This window comes from Bombina bombina, chromosome 7 (genome assembly GCF_027579735.1).
Source record: "Bombina bombina isolate aBomBom1 chromosome 7, aBomBom1.pri, whole genome shotgun sequence".
Lineage (NCBI taxonomy): Eukaryota > Metazoa > Chordata > Amphibia > Anura > Bombinatoridae > Bombina > Bombina bombina.
In genome coordinates this window covers 438718353-438738057 of record NC_069505.1, presented here as the reverse complement: position 1 = coordinate 438738057, position 19705 = coordinate 438718353, and the positions used below count along the sequence as shown (strand labels likewise).

General features: G+C 40.2%; 1 protein-coding gene across 2 annotated transcripts in view; it reads left to right on the top strand.

Moving 5' to 3' along the window:
* The window catches only part of LOC128666646 (cytochrome P450 2D6), a 194011-nt gene extending 174635 nt beyond the window's left edge, over window positions 1-19376 (top strand). The window contains exons 9-10 of one of the 2 annotated variants that reach the window (XR_008403259.1): window positions 18325-18487; window positions 19083-19218. Coding sequence is in view for 1 of the 2 variants with exons in the window: in XM_053721353.1 (XP_053577328.1) it covers window positions 19083-19261 (179 nt within the window). In the remaining variant the exon portion in view is untranslated. Of the gene's footprint in view, window positions 1-18324; window positions 18488-19082 lie in introns of both variants that reach the window. The other variant, XM_053721353.1, reaches the window with a different exon arrangement.
* The last annotated feature ends 329 nt before the right edge of the window (window positions 19377-19705 follow it).

The window sequence follows — 19705 nt, the reverse complement described above, 5'->3', positions numbered from 1 at the left end:
ATATATATATATATATATATATATATATATATATGTATATATGTGTGTATATATATATATATATATATATATACTGTATATGTGTGTGTGTACATATGTATTTATACATATTTACAGACATATATAAACAAACACATAAATACATATGTAGAAACATAAAGACATATATATATATTGTGACAGGGTGATGGAAGGTCTGTACATTAGCAGGCGCTTAGAGAGAGCAATTTTCCCCTGCAACTAAAGAGTTAAATCTCTTGGATGAGTTTCATAGCTGCTCCCTATTAAGTTAGCTCAGGCTTTATAAGCTATCTAGCAATAGTATGGGTCTCAGGGAGCCGGCTGTTTCCCAGAGTGAAAGAGAGGCTGGAGACCAATTAGCATGGCTGACTGCCTGTAAAGAGACACACCGGTGAGACCAGTTAGCATGGCTGACTGCCTGTAAAGAGACACACCGGTGAGACCAGTTAGCATGGCTGACTGCCTGTAAAGAGACATACCGGTGAGACCAGTTAGCATGGCTGACTGCCTGTAAAGAGACACACTGGTGAGACCAGTTAGCATGGCTGACTGCCTGTAAAGAGACACACCGGTGAGACCAGTTAGCATGGCTGACTGCCTGTAAAGAGACACACCGGTGAGACCAGTTAGCATGGCTGACTGCCTGTAAAGAGACACACCGGTGAGACCAGTTAGCATGGCTGACTGCCTGTAAAGAGACACACCGGTGAGACCAGTTAGCATGGCTGACTGCCTGTAAAGAGACACACCGGTGAGACCAGTTAGCATGGCTGACTGCCTGTAAAGAGACACACCGGTGAGACTCGTTAGCATGGCTGACTGCCTGTAAAGAGACACACCAGTGAGACCCGTTAGCATGGCTGACTGCCTGTAAAGAGACACACCGGTGAGACCCATTAGTATGGCTGACTGCCTGTAAAGAGACACACCGGTGAGACCCGTTAGCATGGCTGACTGCCTGTAAAGAGACACACCGGTGAGACCCATTAGTATGGCTGACTGCATGTAAAGAGACACACCGGTGAGACCCGTTAGCATGGCTGACTGCCTGTAAAGAGACACATCGGTGAGACCCGTTAGCATGGCTGACTGCCTGTAAAGAGAAACACCGGTGAGACCAGTTAGCATGGCTGACTGCCTGTAAAAAGACACACCGGTGAGACCAGTTAGCATGGCTGACTGCCTGTAAAGAGACACACCGGTGAGACCCGTTAGCATGGCTGACTGCCTGTAAAGAGACACACCGGTGAGACCAGTTAGCATGGCTGACTGCCTGTAAAGAGACACACCGGTGAGACCAGTTAGCATGGCTGACTGCCTCTAAAGAGACACACTGGTGAGACCAGTTAGCATGGCTGACTGCCTGTAAAGAGACACACCGGTGAGACCAGTTAGCATGGCTGACTGCCTGTAAAGAGACACACCGGTGAGACCAGTTAGCATGGCTGAATGCCTGTAAAGAGACACACCGGTGAGACCAGTTAACATGGCTGACTGCCTGTAAAGAGACACACCGGTGAGACCATTTAGCATGGCTGACTGCCTGTAAAGAGACACACCAGTGAGACCAGTTAGCATGGCTGACTGCCTGTAAAGAGATACACCGGTGAGACCAGTTAGCATGGCAGACTGCCTGTAAAGAGACACACCGGTGAGACCAGTTAGCATGGCTGACTGCCTGTAAAGAGACACACCGGTGAGACCCGTTAGCATGGCTGACTGCGTGTAAAGAGACACACCGGTGAGACCAGTTAGCATGGCTGACTGCCTGTAAAGAGACACACCGGTGAGACCAGTTAGCATGGCTGACTGCCTGTAAAGAGACACACCGGTGAGACCAGTTAGCATGGCTGACTGCCTCTAAAGAGACACACTGGTGAGACCAGTTAGCATGGCTGACTGCCTGTAAAGAGACACACCGGTGAGACCAGTTAGCATGGCTGACTGCCTGTAAAGAGACACACCGGTGAGACCAGTTACCATGGCTGACTGCCTGTAAAGACACACACCGGTGAGACCAGTTAGCATGGCTGACTGTCTGTAAAGAGACACACCGGTGAGACCAGTTAGCATGACTGACTGCCTGTAAAGAGACACACCGGTGAGACCAGTTAGCATGGCTGACTGCCTGTAAAGAGACACACCGGTGAGACCAGTTAGCATGGCTGACTGCCTGTAAAGAGATACACTGGTGAGACAAACTTGTTTTTATTTGTATTTTGTATTTTGCTTATACCATTTCTATAAAGTACTAAACTGGGTTCAGGTTAGCTGAATAGTTTATCATTAGTAAGGGAAATTATATTATACTCCTGACAGGAGTAGGCTTTTTATTTTGTGTGCTTTGTTTTGCTGGCTGATTTGAAGTTGCTGTATTTAAAAAGACAGTGCACCTACTGTGTTAAAAGACTTACGGCTAGATTACGAGTTTTGCAGTAAGAGGGGTGCGGTGCTAATTTGCACGTTATTGTCACCGTTCACTTCCCTACAGCGCTGGTATTACAGGTTTACAAAAACCCGGCGTTGACAGGCAAGAAGTGAGCATAGAGCAAAATTGAGCTCCATACCGCACTCCAATACCAGCGCTGCTGAAAGCTGCGGGGAGCTGGTTTTACGTGCTCATGCACGATTTCCACATAGACATCAATGGGGAGACACGGCTGAAAAAAAGCCTAACACCTGCAAAAAAGCAGCGGTAAGCTCCGTAACGCAGCCCGATTAATTCCTATAGGGAAACAAAATTTATGTTTACACCTAACACCCTAACATGAACCCTGAGTCTAAACATTCCTAATCTTACACTTATTAACCCCCTAATCTGCCGGACATCGCCACCACTATAATAAACATATTAAACCCTAAACCACCGCACTCCCGCCTCACAAACACTAGTTAAATATTATTAACCCCTAATCTGCAACCCCTAACATCGCCGCCACCTACCTATATTTATTAACCCCTAATCTGCTGCCCCCAACTTCGCAGCCACTATACTAAATTTATTAACCCCTAAACCTAAGTCTTACCCTAACCCTAACACCCACTAACTTTGATGTAATTAAAATATATCTAAATAAAATCTACTATTAATAACTAAATAATTCCTATTTAAAACTAAATACTTACCTGTAAAATAAACCCTAAGATAGCTACAATATAACTAATAGTTACATTGTATCTAGCTTAGGTTTTATTTTTATTTCACAGGCAAGTTTGTATTTATTTTAACTAGGTAGAATAGTTACTAAATAGTTATTAACTATTTACTAACTAACTAGCTAAAATAAATACAAATTTACCTGTGAAAGAAAACCTAACCTGTTTTACACTAACACCTAACCTTACACTACAATTAAATCAATTGCCTAAATTAAATACAATTAACTAAATTACAACAAAAAACAAACCCTAAATTACACAAAATAAAAAAGAAATTATCAGATATTTAAACTAATTACACCTAATCTAATAGACCTATCAAAATAAAAAAAAAAGCCCACCCAAAATAAAAGAAACCCTAGCCTAAACTAAACTACCAATAGCCCTTAAAAGGGCCATTTGCGGGGAATTGCCCCAAAGAAATCGTCTCTTTTACCTGTAAAAAAAATACAAACAACCCCCCAAAAGTAAAACCCACCACCCACACAACCAACCCCCCCAAATAAAATCCTAACTAAAAAAAACTAAGCTCTAGATTGCCCTGAAAAGGGCATTTGGATGGGCATTGCCCTTAAAATGGCATTTAGCTCTTTTTCAAGGGCCCAAACCCCTAATCTAAAAATAAAACCCACCCAATAAACCCTTAAAAAAGCCTAACACTAACCCCCGAAGATCCACTTACAGTTTTTGAAAACCCGACATCCATCCTCAACGAAGCGGCAGAAGTCTTCATCCAAGCGGCCAAAGTTTTCATCCATGCCCGCAGAAGTCTTCATCCAGACGGCATCTTCTATCTTCATCCATCCGGTGTGGAGCACCTCCATCTTCAAGACATCCGGCCCGGAGCATCCTCTTCAATCGAACTCTTCTTGCAAAATGAAGGTTCCTTTAAATGACGTCATCCAAGATGGCGTCTATTGAATTCCGATTGGCTGATAGAATTCTATCAGCCAATTGGAATTAAAGGTAAAAAAATCCTTTTGGCTGATGCAATCAGCCAATAGGATTGAGCTTGCATTCTATTGGCTGTTCTATTGGCTGTTCCATTGCATCAGCCAATAGGATTTTTACACCTTTAATTCCGATTGGCTGATAGAATTCTATCAGCCAATTGGAATTCAAGGGACGCCATCTTGGATGACGTCATTTAAAGGAACCTTCATTCTGCAAGAAGACTTCAATTGAAGAGGATACTCCGCGCCGGATGTCTTGAAGATGGAGCCGCTCCACGCCGGATGGATGAAGATAGAAGATGCCGTCTGGATGAAGACTTTGGCCGCTTGGATGAAGACTTCTGCTGGCTTCGATGAGGACTTCTTCCGCTTCGTTGAGGATGGATGTCGGGTCTTCAAAAACTGTAAGTGGATCTTCGGGGGTTAGTGTTAGGCTTTTTTAAGGGTTTATTGGGTGGGTTTTATTTTTAGATTAGGGGTTTGGGCACTTGAAAAAGAGCTAAATGCCCTTTGAAGGGCAATGCCCATCCAAATGCCCTTTTCAGGGCAATGGGGAGCTTAGGTTTTTTTAGTTAGGATTTTATTTGGGGGGGTTGGTTGTGTAGGTGGTGGGTTTTACTGTTGGGGGGTTGTTTGTATTTTTTTTACAGGTAAAAGAGCTGATTAGGCTAGTTTTTTTATTTTGGGTGGGCTTTTTTTTATTTTGATAGGGCTATTAGATTAGGTGTAATTTGTTTAAATATCTGATAATTTATTTTTTATTTTGTGTAATTTAATGTTTGTTTGTTTTTGTAATTTAGTTAATTGTATTTAATTTAGGTAGTTGATTTAATTGTAGTGTAAGGTTAGGTGTTAGTGTAAGACAGGTTAGGTTTTCTTTCACAGGTAAATTTGTAGCAGCAGATTAGTGGTTAATAATATTTAACTAGTGTTTGTGATGCGGGAGTGCGGTATTAAAGTTAGGTGGTGTTAGGGTTAGATTTAGGTTTAGGGGTTAATATGTTTATTATGGTGGTGGCGATGTCGGGAGCGGCAGATTAGGGGTTAATAATTTTATTTTAGTGTTTGCGATGCGGGGGGGCCTCGGTTTAGGGGTTTATGGGTCGTTTATGGGTTTTAGTGTACTTTTTTTTTTTTTTTTGAATAATTTTTATTGAGGGTTTTTCAAAATGACATCATAAAACCATGACATAAACATAATACAAAACATGGTAGTGATTGTTTTAACAGCAATATGACAGGGAAAGAAAACATAATATGAGTGTTAAAACATATCTGAAACCCTCCTTTTATATTTTTTTATAGAATACTGTGAGTAGCTATTATTCCGGGCTATAGTGGTGAAGGATGCTCTAGAAGAGCACTGTAGCTACTAGAGAGACCCAATTTGTCATTTGACTGAATGCTTATTATTCTCAAGGATAGGGTCATGATATCAAGAGCCAAAGAAGGAGCAAGGGGGAAAGTAGGGAAATGTCAGCGGGTAAGCACCGCTTATGCAAATGATTTTTCTATGTATTTAGTTATTTGATGAAAGTACTAGGGATAGCAATGTAGCTAGCTATGGTCACCCATAATGGGGGGGGGGGGGAAACCATGGAAAAGTTAATTGGCTGAGTCAATTATACATTACAAGATAATGTGTGGCGTGGAAGACTAAGCTATACGGAAGCTAATAGATTTACGAATATCCCATATCATATAAGAGGTTTAACAAAGTTGAGAATCTCCCCTAGTTGGACATATTTGTAAATGCCTGGCATAAGGTCAAGGCATATATAAGGTTATTTGAAGTATTCATGTTATAAGAAACAATGAACCTATAGGTAATACACCTTAACCGTAGGTGTCATAGGCCAGATAGATTGAAAGGAGTATGTGGAGGTGGAATTATATAACACAAAGCCTAGTTCGACATTAGCAAAAGGAAAACACTTTATATGGGAGTAACTCTATCTAGTTTGGGAACTCCATTTTGAAGCATGTAAGCGATAAGATTATTAATAACATCACTAAAATATTTGAAGTAACCTAAAACATCTCAGTATTACATAACTTTGTAGGAGAGAGTTGTTATTAGACTAATAAGAAGTAGTTAATATAGAACAGTGGTAGTAGTTATAACTTATGCAAACAAAAAGACTGTTATATCTAGGTGTACCGCATATTTCCTAAAATTAAGTTACTGTCTAGATATCTCTAAAGCTGGGAGTCACCTTTAAAGGAGCGTGTATGCGTAAATCCATTGTAAGGTTAGGACAGCTAAAGGGCTTATCATAAACCTCTACACTACAAGTAAAGATAAATCCATAGGTATTTGCGCCAACAAGTGCCGCTATTATAGTTGTATATTGAGCACTGTATTATATACAGGTAATTTAGTGTAGAAATGAACCTAAATACGCATAATCTTTGCTTAAACAGCAACGTCAGGGAGTAAAGTTTTCTTCTGCGCGCATAAATTTATATTATCTCATTCTATACAAAATGCTATGCTATACTATTAATTAACTGATACCCAAAATTCAATTCAATCATATATATTGGCGCTTCTGACTGCAAGTATAACCAGTATCTCCATATAATAAACCTATCTATGCAAGTATAATATTGAGAAATATAACGTTGTATTAAGTGTCTGGTGGGTGCTATCATTAGAAAAAACAACAAACATAATAATAAATGTGTTAACTGAAAAAAATATAAACAGTGAAAAACGCATCAGTGTTAGCATTACTGACTGGCATGAGATCAGTCTATATGGCGTTATGAGGTACATCTCTACAACATAATGCCTAAGAGCAGGGAATCTAACTATAGTAGTGTCAGACTACATGCATTTTGAAAACAAATCGTACGTTTTGTATTGGGTTTGTAGATTCTCTGTTAGTCCGGCTACTTTGCTAACTATCTATGTGAGTATAATTGAAGGAATGTTAGAATTAGGCTTTGCAGCCCCTATGAATATTTTATCTCCTTAAATTGAAAAACTGAAGCATCCTCTCTATCCTACGGCTTAGTAATTAAGGTAAGCAACGTTAGTTTATATATTATTATGGAGAAAACAGAGTACAAGCAAACATATAATTCAAGTATGTGAACACTACAATGCATTAAAAAGATTAGTAACACACTATATTATAAAACTAGTGCCAGGTATATCAAATTGGGCACTCTCATCAAACCAGTCAGCATTCATTAAAATTTCCCATCATTATATATCCAGCTATGGGTTCAGGCTAAGAAAAATCCAAAGTTATCAACCTATACCAGATTTCATAAGGATCACTGTAAATTGCCTTGATATCGTGCAGGCACTCATTCCTCTAGTTGCGATACCCGGGGGCTTCCTCCTGTCAAAATCCAGTGCAGGGACTCCATCTACCAACTTAGATTGATTTGTGCAGGCCTTTGAAGGAAATCCCCTACTGATAGAGCAGTCTGTCTCCAGCGTATCTAATTGTGGCTTAGCGACTGAGTAAATTAAGGGCATAGCGGCATTAGTATTATACACAGAAGTACAGGATAGTAGTTGACTAATAGCAGTGCGGTTTGCAACTTTTAAGCTTATTTTTGGGTTAGAGCCCTGATCAGTTCCATCCAAAAGATGCCTTTGCTCTCCTATACTTGCCCCCGTAGAGTAATCTGTCTCCTCCCAATTGAGACACTCCTGACAGCTAGCAACAGCTCCCATCTTACCGCAGCGTGTGGGACGAGCCCGCGTACGATCCGGACATGGGACTTCCATTTTGCACTCGGCTGCCAAATATCCAGCTCCCATCAACTCACTCGAGCGCTCCTGAGTCCCGACCGGGACCAGTACTTTCCGGCAGATCATGGGGGGAGAAGAGGAGAAAGCCGACCTTATCACATCAGTAAGTTCCCCCGCTTGTCGATCTAGCTGATTCAGCAAGGCTCCAAGTAGGAATCTCAGATCAGGCTGCATGGCGCAGCTGGTAGAGGTGCGGTTCTCGTAGCGGGTTATACCGGGTCAGTTTGCTAGGAGTCTAGGAGATGTTTGCTGCGGATCGCCTACTAGTAATCTAGGTTAGAGTGGGCTTAATCCGTTTACTGCAGTATATAGGTTGGTGGTTTCTTCTATGCTACCCCTGTCTCAGATCGCATGCACGCTATAGTGCTTGTAGGTCTGTGAGAAAATGGTCGCTGCAGCGTGGTTCTTATTCTGGGCCTCACTGGTAATTTAGGCTGCTTACTGCCTCCAAGTCTTCAATAACGATCAAGACTCATACAGGATTATTCTCTGAAGTTATTAGTATTCCATTTAGTCAAGTTTGTGGGGCCGAGGGGTCATATAAACAAAATTAGATAAAGTTCTCTTACAGAGCTGAAGAAAGATGCGACCTCTCGGCTCCAATGCTAGCTCCGCCCCCCGTTTTAGTGTACTTTTTAACACTTTAGTTATGAGTTTTATGCTACAGCTTTGTAGCGTAAAACTCATAACTATTGACTTTAAAATGCGTTAGGAATCTTGGCGGTATTGGCTGTACTGCTCACTTTCTGGCCTCCCAGGCAAACTTGTAATACCGGTGCTATGGAAGTCCCATTGTAAAAGGACTTTTTGAAAGGTGCGTTAGTTAATTTGCATTACGGCCAAAAAAGTGTGCGGTACAGCTTTTTTAACAAGACTCGTAATAGCAGCGGTAGTGAAAAAGCAGCGTAATGACCCATAATGCTGTTTATTCACTCATAACGCAAAACTCGTAATCTAGCCATTTGAAAATGCAGTTACCATGCCATTGAGACTGTTCTTCCAGTGACCTTACCATAATATATATATATATATATATATATATATATATATATATATATACATATATATATATATATATATATATATATATATTTATTGAGGGTTATGCATGTGATGTCTGCAGTGTGCACTTCCTTATCTTATCACCTCTGTAGAGGACAATTATTGACAGCATGCAGGTTTTAAGCTGCGCTCAGGTAGTTTACTGACTTACATGCACACAAGTATGAGATCCTTAGCATCTGGTCTGTAAGGAACAAGTGAGGACAGACACTCTGTAGTAAACATGTGCGATTCATTTCGGATCGATTCGGAAATTCGGCTGAATTCGTAAAATTCGGGATTCGGATCGATTCGGATTTCCGAATTAAAATAGTACCGAATTTACTGAATAAATCCGAATTAGTTCGGATATATTCGGATTTATTCGGTAGATTCGGATGGCCATGGATTACACTAGTATTGTACAGTTTATTAGGTTATATCACTCTGCTATGGGTTACACCTAATATACAGTACATAATACGAGTCTAATACAAAGCACATCCCACCTAACACTTACCGAAATTCCGAATTTCCGAACCGAACCGAATCCAGACGAATTTATTCGAATCCGAATGAATCCGAAACGAATCTGAACCGAATTGATTCAAATTTTTCCGAATTCGAATCGATTTGAACCGAAATTAAAAAAAATCAGAATTGATCCAAACCGAACCAAATTTTTTCGCCATGCACATGTCTACTCTGTAGCACTGATATAAAGTGTTTAACAGGGGGAGTGCCTGGTAATGATTGTCACTGTGCCAGGTGCTAAACAAAGTGCAACAGTAACATACTACACGTATAATGTGCCATTCTGAACTGTGCCAGGTTAAAGGGACACTGAACCCAAATTTTTTCTTTTGTGATTCAGATAGAGCATGAAAGTTTAAGCAACTTTCTAATTTACATCTATTATCAAATTTTCTTCATTCTCTTGGTATCTTTATTTGAAATGCAAGAATGTAAGTTTAGATGCCGGCCCATTTTTGGTGAACAACCTGGGTTGTTCTTGCTGATTGGTGGATAAATTAATCTACCAATAAAAAAGTGCTGTCCAGAGTTCTGAATTTAAAAAAAGCTTAGATGCCTTCTTTTTCAAATAACGATAGCAACAGAACAAAGAAAAATTGATAATAGGAGATTAGAAAGTTGCTTAAAATTGCATGTTCCATCTGAATCACAAAAGAAAAAATTTGGGTTCAGTGTCCCTTTAAGTGTATGTATGTGTGTATATATGTGTGTGTGTGTGTATGTACAGTGGGGAAAAAAGTATTTAGTCAGCCACCAATTGTGCAAGTTCTCCCACTTAAGAAGATGAGAGAGGCATGTAATTTTCATCATAGGTATAACTCAACTATGAGAGACAAAATGTGGAAACAAATCCAGACAATCACATTGTCTGATTTGGAAAGAATTTATTTGCAAATTATGGTGGAAAATAAGTATTTGGTCACCTAAAACAAGCAAGATTTCTGGCTCTCACATACCTGTATCTTCTTCTTTAAGAGGCTCCTCTGTCCTCCACTCATTACCTGCATTAATGGCACCTGTTTGAACTTGTTATCAGTATAAAAGACACCTGTCCACAACCTCAAACAGTCACACTCCAAACTCCACTATGGTGAAGACCAAAGAGCTGTTGAAGGACACCAGAAACAAAATTGTAGACCTGCATCAGGCTGGGAAGATTGAATCTGCAATAGGCAAGCAGCTTGGTGTGAAGAAATCAACTGTGGGAGCAATAATTAGAAAATGGAAGACATACAAGACCACTGATAATCTTCCTCGATCTGGGGCTCCACGCAAGATCTCACCCTGTGGGGTCAAAATGATCACAAGAACGGTGAGCAAACATCCCAGAACCACATAGGGGGACCTAGTAAATGACCTGCAGAGAGCTGGACCAACGTAACAAAGGCTACCATTAGTAACACACTACGCTGCCAGAGACTCAGATCCTGCAGTGCCAGACGTGTCCCCCTGCTTAAGCCAGTACATGTCCGGGCCCATCTGAAGTATGCTAGAGAGCATTTGGATGATCCAGAAGTGGATTGGGAGAATGTCATATGGTCAGATGAAACCAAAGTAGAACTGTTTGGTAGAAACACAACTTGTCGTGTTTGGAGGAGAGAGAACACCATACCTACTGTGAAGCATGGGGGTAGCAACATCATGCTTTGGGGCTGTTTCTCTGCAAAGGGAACAGGACGACTGATCTGTGTACATGAAAGAATGAATGGGGCCATGTATTGTGAGATTTTGAGTGCAAACCTCCTTCCATCAGCAAGGGCATAGAAGATGAAATGTGGCTGGGTCTTTCAGCATGACAATGATGCCAAACACACCACCCGGGCAACGAAGGAGTAGCTTCGTAAGATGCATTTCAAGGTCCTGGAGTGGCCTAGCCAGTCTGCAGATCTCAACCCCATAGAAAACCCTATATATATATATATATATATATATATATATATATATATATATATAGCAGAGTCAATAGAATAGGCACTCCATATTCCAAAAGTCCATCAGCTCCCAGGGTGCACTTCCAAGATAATATCCAAATATAACAACAATGTAAAAAGGCACTCACTGGTATTAGTAGTAAAACATAACATTTAATTCAATCCATTAAAAAGCGTAACGTTTTGAGAACATTACATTCCCTTTATCAAATGCTAGATACAGCAAATAAATAAATACAGAGCTATATAACAACATGATAAAACAATCACCTTAAATACCCATGTGTGAAGTCTCCAAATGCCGAGCCGCAATTTGTGTCCCGCGTGCAGTGTCAAGGAGTGATGACATCATCAGCATGCAACACACGCTGATGCGTATACTATGGGGGCGTGAAGAACCCTGTTAATCACACAGCCAGAGGAGTACCGGTCTCCTGTCAAAACACAAGGAGCGATATATGTAAAAAGGACATATGTCAAATAAAGCTTGTGATCATGTGTGTGATAGTAAACTGAAAGAACAGTCAAGGAGTATGGTAGAAACCTTGATGACAGAGGACTTAGTCAGTCAGGTATTTAAATGGGTCAACACGTATTAATGGTGTGTGATCCCCATAGTGGTAATGGATAGTTACAAAGGTCAGGATAGATAGGATATCATAGGGCTAATCAGGTGTATTGAAATAAGACACTACTAGGCAACACTCATATATAATATAGTCCCCTGAATAAAATGGTCCAAAGTCCAGTATCGTGTTCAGCCCTTTAGGTGCTATAGTGTCCAATGTAAAAATCCATCTTGTTTCCAGCCTTAATAGTTGTTTACCCCTGTTACCTTCCCTTGTTGGTGGTGGTACCTGGTCAATTAACATAGTCCTTAGAATAGAGACACTATGTCTACAACGGGCAAAGTGGCGTGCAACTGGCTGATCAGAGTCCCCTTTTAAAAGGGCTTCCCTGATCGCACAGCGATGATTGGCCATCCTTTCCCGGAATGTGGTGACCGTCTTACCCACATATACAAGGAAGCATGGGCAAATCAGAATGTAGATGACATGGGTACTGGTGCAAGTCAGTCTGTAGTTAATCTTGTATCTTCTGTTGTTATGTGGGTGCTGAAATGTGTCACCCTTCAACATGCTGTCACATGTGATACAGTCCCCACACCTAAGGCAGCCTTTTTTGTTGGATTTAAGCCAAGTGTGTCCTTCATAGCTTTTCACAGGGTCAGTCTTGACAAGCAAGTCACGCAAGTTCTTGGTGCGGCGGTATACCATCCTAGGGTGCTGAGTGCGTTGAAATGGTAGGGTCTTATCCATTTTAATTAGAACCCAATATTCCTTGACAGCAGAGTTCACCTTGTGGTGCATTGTGTCAAAAGTAGTGATGAAGTTGATGTTCTCCTCCTCAAGAGCAATATTACTCTTAGTAGTGATTCCTTCCTGGAACCTTTAAATCACTTTTTCTTTAATGTCCATTACCATTTTACTGTCATATCCACATCTGATAAGTTTTTTTGACATCTCCTCGAGCTGTCTCTCCCTGACTGTTGCCTCAGTGTTCTTGCGCAAAACCCGAGTGAGCTGGAGGCAACGATACCCATCTTTTGATGTGTAGGATGATAGCTATGAGCCTCCGATAAGGAGTTATGATCTGTAGGTTTGGTGTACGTGAAGTGCCAAACTTGTGTGCCCCTTCACTGTCAACTATAAAGATATTCAGATCCAAAAAATGGATCTCTTGCACATCATACTCAATTTTAAAGTTGATGGGGGTATCCAAGTTGTTCAACATCCCTACCCAAGTGTGTCCCTCACCAGATTAGATATACATCATCGATGTAGTGTGTGCAATTTACCACCTCATCCATGTTCTGGGGTTTCATGACATTCAGTTCGTACCAGGACATAAAGAGGTTGGCATATGTCGGTGTGATATTCAAGCCCATGGCAGTCCCAGAGATCTGCAAATAGAAATCTTTTTCAAATCTAAAATAATTTCTCTCTAGGCATAACTGTAATAGTTCCAATGGGAACTCAACCGGGGGACCACTATAGAATTTTGATTCCGTTACCATGGATCTGATCGCCCGCAAACCACCATCATGAGGGATGGAGGTGTATAGACTGTCCACATCCATTGTGACCAGTATGTCATTTTTCTGTAAACCATTGAATGTAGTCAGAATATTGATCAGACTAGGAGAATCTTGTAGATACGCAAACGTATCCTTGACCACCGGTTGTAGATAATGGTCTATGTACCTAGCAATATTAGAAAACAATGATCCCTTGTCAGACACAATGGGTCTGCCAGGAGGATCAATAAGGGTTTTATGTATTTTAGGCAATAGGTACAAGATGGGTTTCCTAGGAAACTCAGTGGTCAAGAATGCATATTCATTATCATCCAATATACATGCTTCTAATGCAGATCTCAGGGACTGATCGACGCCTTATCAGTGGGTCGTATTATTATTGAATGATCATCGCTTAAATCCCTGATGGCTTTGTATTCCGGTGTGGATAAATTAGGGAATTCAGATGATTCTTGTTCAGTACTGACCTCATTGCAAACCATACGTGTGAAACTTTTAATAGAGGGATGTGTGAGAATAGGTTCAAAGGTTGATTATGGTCTAAATCTATGCTCAGCTAAATCAGTCTTCTCCTTGTCTTTAAATAAATATTTTAGTTTCAGTTTTCTCTGTAACACATGTGCATCAACTATCTTTTGAAACCTATTATTCTTCGGTGTTGGTATAAATGATAGACCACGATTCAATACATTGTGTTCAATATCAGTGAGAGATATGTCACTGAGGTTGAACACAATATTTACTTTTTCTTCATATTCCGCTTTTTTTCCCTAAACCCAACCCGTCTGGTGTGGGATCTTTTCCGTCTTTTGCACCATTTGGCATCAGTGGTAGTTTTGCGGCTGCTCTGGTCACAATTCCAGAAAAAGAAGCCGTATTTGAACGTGAGGTTTGTGTCAAAACCAAATAATCATTGGTATTAGTGTCACCCTTAGATGTGTCACCGCCACTGGTGTCAATGGTGCCAGCAATACTTTTAGGTTTGATATACCTACGTCTCCTCCTTGGTATGTCATGATCCTTACTATAAAGCCATCTTTAATTATTTTCTCTCTATAGTCACTTTCTACAGTCATTAATTTCCTGTTTTTAAAGGAAATTAGGTCATTTTTATATTTCTTCACCTGTGCATCTAATGTATTGATCCAATCGAGTCTTGTCATCCACCATGGTCTCATAACTATGTTGTTTAAGTAAATCAATTTCAAATTTCATTTTATTTTCTAGTCTATTTACCTCCTCAATTACTAGTAGTACAAGATCATATGAACATTTGTGCAATATGGAGCACCATTTGCGACAAAACTCAGTGTTGGCTCTCCCTATTGTTGGTATGTTTTTTATCCTGAATCCTCGTGGGATCTGTTTATTCTTATGATAATTTGAGAGATACACTGCATGTAGGTGAAAATCTACCTCCCTCTTCCTCAAATTCAATAACTTATTATATGTATTAATGGGGGTATCACCCCTCAACTCACTCAGGTCTGTCAATGTACGGATCCTATTCGCATCTTCTTCCATGTACACAAATGTGTCAGTATCAACCTCATCATCATCCTGTAATATGATGCTGGTAGCGGATGTAGTTGCCATATCAGATGTGTCTTTCATAGGAACACTTAGCAAAAGATTGATAGTTTGTTTTGTATATTCCAATGCAAGTAGTTAGTGTAAATCCTAAGCGTAATATCAGAATTAGCAGTAAAATGTAGGGTGCACAGTTCAAAAAATGTACAAAGCAGAGTCAATAGAATAGGCACTCCATATTCCAAAAGTCCATCAGCTCCCAGGGTGCACTTCCAAGATAATATCCAAATATAACAACGTTGTAAAAAACACTCACTGGTATTAGTAGTAAAACATAACATTTAATTCAATCCATTAAAAAGTGTAACGTTTTGAGAACATTACGTTCCCTTTATCAAATACCAGATACAGCAAAGAAATAAATACAGAGCTATATCACAACATGATAAAACCATCAACTTAAATACCCATGTGTGAAGTCTCCAAATGCCAAGCCGCAATTTGCGTCCCGCGTGCAGTGTCAAGGAGTGATGATGTCATCAGTGTGCAACACACGCTGATGCCTATACTATGGGGGCGTGAAGAACCCTGTCAATCACACAGCCAGAGGAGTACCGGTCTCCTGTCAAAACACAAGGAGCGATATATGTAAAAAAGACATCTATCAAATAAAGCTTGTGATCATGTGTGTGATAGTAAACTGAAAGAACAAACACTGCATGGATACTCAATTAAAATCAATAAAAACAATATCAATTTAGACCACAATCAACCTTTGAACCTATTCTCACACATCCCTCTATTAAAAGTTTCAAACATATGGTTTGAAATGAGGTCAATACTGAACAAGAATCATCTGAATTCCTTAATTTATCCACACCGGAATACAAAGCCATCAGGGATTTAAGCGATAATCATTCAATAATAATATGCCCCGCTGATAAGGGGGGTGGCATTGTTGTGATGAATTACATCGATTATCGTCAGGAAGCTAAACGACAGCTAGCAGACATTAAGGTGTACAGACGCTTATGGGGTAACCCCACCTCATCATTTAAAAAGGTAGTTGATCAGTCCCTGAGATCTGCATTAGAAGCATGTAGATTGGATGATAATGAATATGCATTCTTGACCACTGAGTTTCCTAGGATACCGTCTTGTACCTATTGCCTAAAATACATAAAACCCTTATTGATCCTCCTGGCAGACCCATTGTGTCTGACAAGGGATCATTGTTTTCTAATATAGCTAGGTACATAGACCATTATCTACAACCGGTGGTCAAGGATACGTTTGCGTTTCTACAAGATTCTCCTAGTCTGATCAATATACTGACGACATTCAATGGTTTACAGAAAAATTACATACTGGTCACCATGGATGTGGACAGTCTATACACCTCCATCCCATTATGATGGTGGTGTGCGGGTGGTCAGATCCATGGTGATGGAATCCAAATGCTATAGTTGTCCCCCAGTTGAGTTTCTATTGGAACTATTACAGTTAAGCCTAGAGAGAAATTATTTTAGATTTGAAAAAGATTTCTATTTGCAGATCTCTGGGACTGCCATGGGCTCGAATATGGCACCCACATATGCCAACCTCTTTATGTCCTGGTACGAACTGAATGTCATGAAACCCCAGAACATGGATAAGGTGGTATATTACACATGCTACATCGATGATGTATTTCTAATCTGGCGAGGGACACACTTGGGTAGGGATGTTGAACAACTTGGATACCCCCATCAACTTTAAAATTGAGTATGATGTGCAAGAGATCCATTTTTTGGATCTGAATATCTTTAAAGTTGACAGTAAAGGGGCACACAAGTTTGGCTCTTCCCTGTACACCAAACCTACAGATTGTAACTTCTTATTGGAGGCTCATAGCTATCATCCTACACACCAAAAGAGGGGTATTGTTGCCTCCAACTCACTCAGGTTTTGCGCAATAACACTGAGGCAACAGTCAGGGAGAGACAGCTCGAGGAGATGTCAAACTTATCAGACGTGGATTTGACAGTAAAATGGTAATGGACATTAAAAAAAAAGTGATTAAAAGGTTCCAGGAAGGAATCACTACTAAGAGTAATATTGCTCTTGAGGAGGAGAATATCAACTTCATCACTACTTTTGACACAATGCACCACTAGGTGAACTCTGCTGTCAGGAAATATTGGGTTCTAATTAAAATGGATAAGACCCTACCATTTCAACGCACTCAGCACCCTAGGATGGAACTTGCGCAACTTGCTTGTCAAGACTGACCCTGTGAAAAGCTATGAAGGAAACACTTGGCTTAAATCCAACAAAAAAGGCTGCCTTAGGTGTGGGGACTGTATCACATGCGACAGCATGTTGAAGGGTGACACATTTCAGCACCCACATAACAACAGAAGATACAAGATTAACTACAGACTGACTTGCACCAGTACCCATGTCATCTACATTCTGATTTGCCCATGCTCCCTTGTATATGTGGGTAAGACGGTCACCACATTCTGGGAAAGGATGGCCAATCCTCGCTGTGCGATCAGGGAAGCCCTTTTAAAAGGGGACTCTCATCAGCCAGTTGCACGCCACTTTGCCCGTTGTAGACATAGTGTCTCTAGTCTAAGGACTATGTTAATTGACCAGGTACCACCACCAACAAGGGGAGGTAACAGGGGTAATCAACTATTAAGGCTGGAAACAAGATGGATTTATACATTGGACACTATAGCACCTAAAGGGCTGAACACAATACTGGACTTTGGGCCATTTTATTCAGGGGACTGAATATATGAGTGTTGTGCCTATTAGTGTCTCATTTCAATACACTTGATTAGCCCTATGATATCCTATCTATCCTGACCTTTGTTACTGTCCATTACCACTATGGGGATCACAAACCATTAATACGTGTTGACCCATTTAAATACCTGACTGACTAAGTCCTCTGTCATCAAGGTTTCTACCATATTCCTTGACATACGGATATGTTTTATAACACTATTTGCCATTTTTTAATAATACTATGTGCCTTCATATAATACTTATAGATGAAATAGTAGTTTACCACATGATCTTCTAGTATTATATTGATACATATATATATAATTATGCATTGAGATGTGTCTGCTTAGATATACTTATTATGTTTTAGCAATTGATAATGTTTTTATTGATTTTAATTGAGTCTCCGTGCAGTGTTTGTTCTTTCAGTTTACTATCACACACATGATCACAAGCTTTATTTGACAGATGTCCTTATTACATATATCGCTCCTTGTGTTTTAACAGGAGACCGGTACTCCTATGGCTGTGTGATTGACAGGGTTCTTCACGCCCCATAGTATACGCATCAGCGTGTGTTGCACGCTGAGGATGTCATCACTCCTTGACACTGCACGCGGGCCGCAAATTGCGGTTCGGCGTTTGGAGACTTCACACATGGGTATTTAAGGTGATTGTTTTATCATGTCTTTGCTGTATCTGGCATTTGATAAAGGGAACGTAATGTTCTCAAAACATTTTTTTTTTAATTAAATGTTATGTTTTACTACTAATACCATTGAGTGCCTTTTTACATAGTTGAGATATATATATACTGTATATATATATATATATATATATATATATATATGTGTGTGTGTGTGTGTGTGTGTATGTGTGTGTATGTGTGTGTGTGTATATGTGTGTGTGTGTGTATGTATGTGTGTGTGTATGTGTGTATATATATATATATATATATATATATAATATATATATACACACACACGTCTAATGCAGAAAAGCTGTACCATGAATATGGCCCATTGTATGTTGTAAAGGTGAAATATTAATGTGTGTCATGTCTGTGTTTTTTTGTCTGTGGGGTACCAACTACAGACCCTACCCTATAGCACATACAACTGAAGTCAGTTGGGGAACTGTGGGTTACAATGACCACAGCTGGCACTGATCAGCTGGTTTCTTGCTCTCATGAGGTTTGTACCATTCTGATGCCAGTCGTGGGTGAACCTTCCTTAACATGCGGCTGTTCATCTATTGTTTTTCAGGTCGGCGATCGTGCCTGGGGGAGCAGTTAGCCAGGATGGGCCTTTTCCTCTTCTTTACCAGCCTCCTACAGACATTTACATTTCAGATCCCCAGTGACCAACCTCCGCCAAGAGAAGACCCTTTGGTTACTGTGACGTTAACCCCTCATCCGTTTGATATCTGTGCTGTTGTTAGATAGGGCCCATTACGCACTGAGCTGCTCGCTGCTTGTTATCGTCCCGTGCTTGCACTGAGCTGTCACCGTCACCTGTCTCACTGCTCTTCTGAGTCAAATAAAACCTGTGCAAATCTGGCTTCAAATGTATTTATTTTTACCCTAATAACAGATTTTATGATCTAGAGACAGGGAAAACGTACAGTTGCTTTAGGGAAGAAAAGGTTTTAATTAAAAACACAATTCATTTAAAGGGACACTCAAGTCAAAATAAGCTTTTTTTATTCAGACAGAGCAGCAGTTTTATTTCCATTATTACATTGTGCACAGCCTATTTAATATTCACACTTTATGGGGAACAATCTCCTACTGAGCGTATGCACAAGCTCACAGGGTATACGTATACTAGTCTGTGATTGGCTGATGACGGTCACATGATACAGTGGGCTGGAAAATGGGAGATAAAAA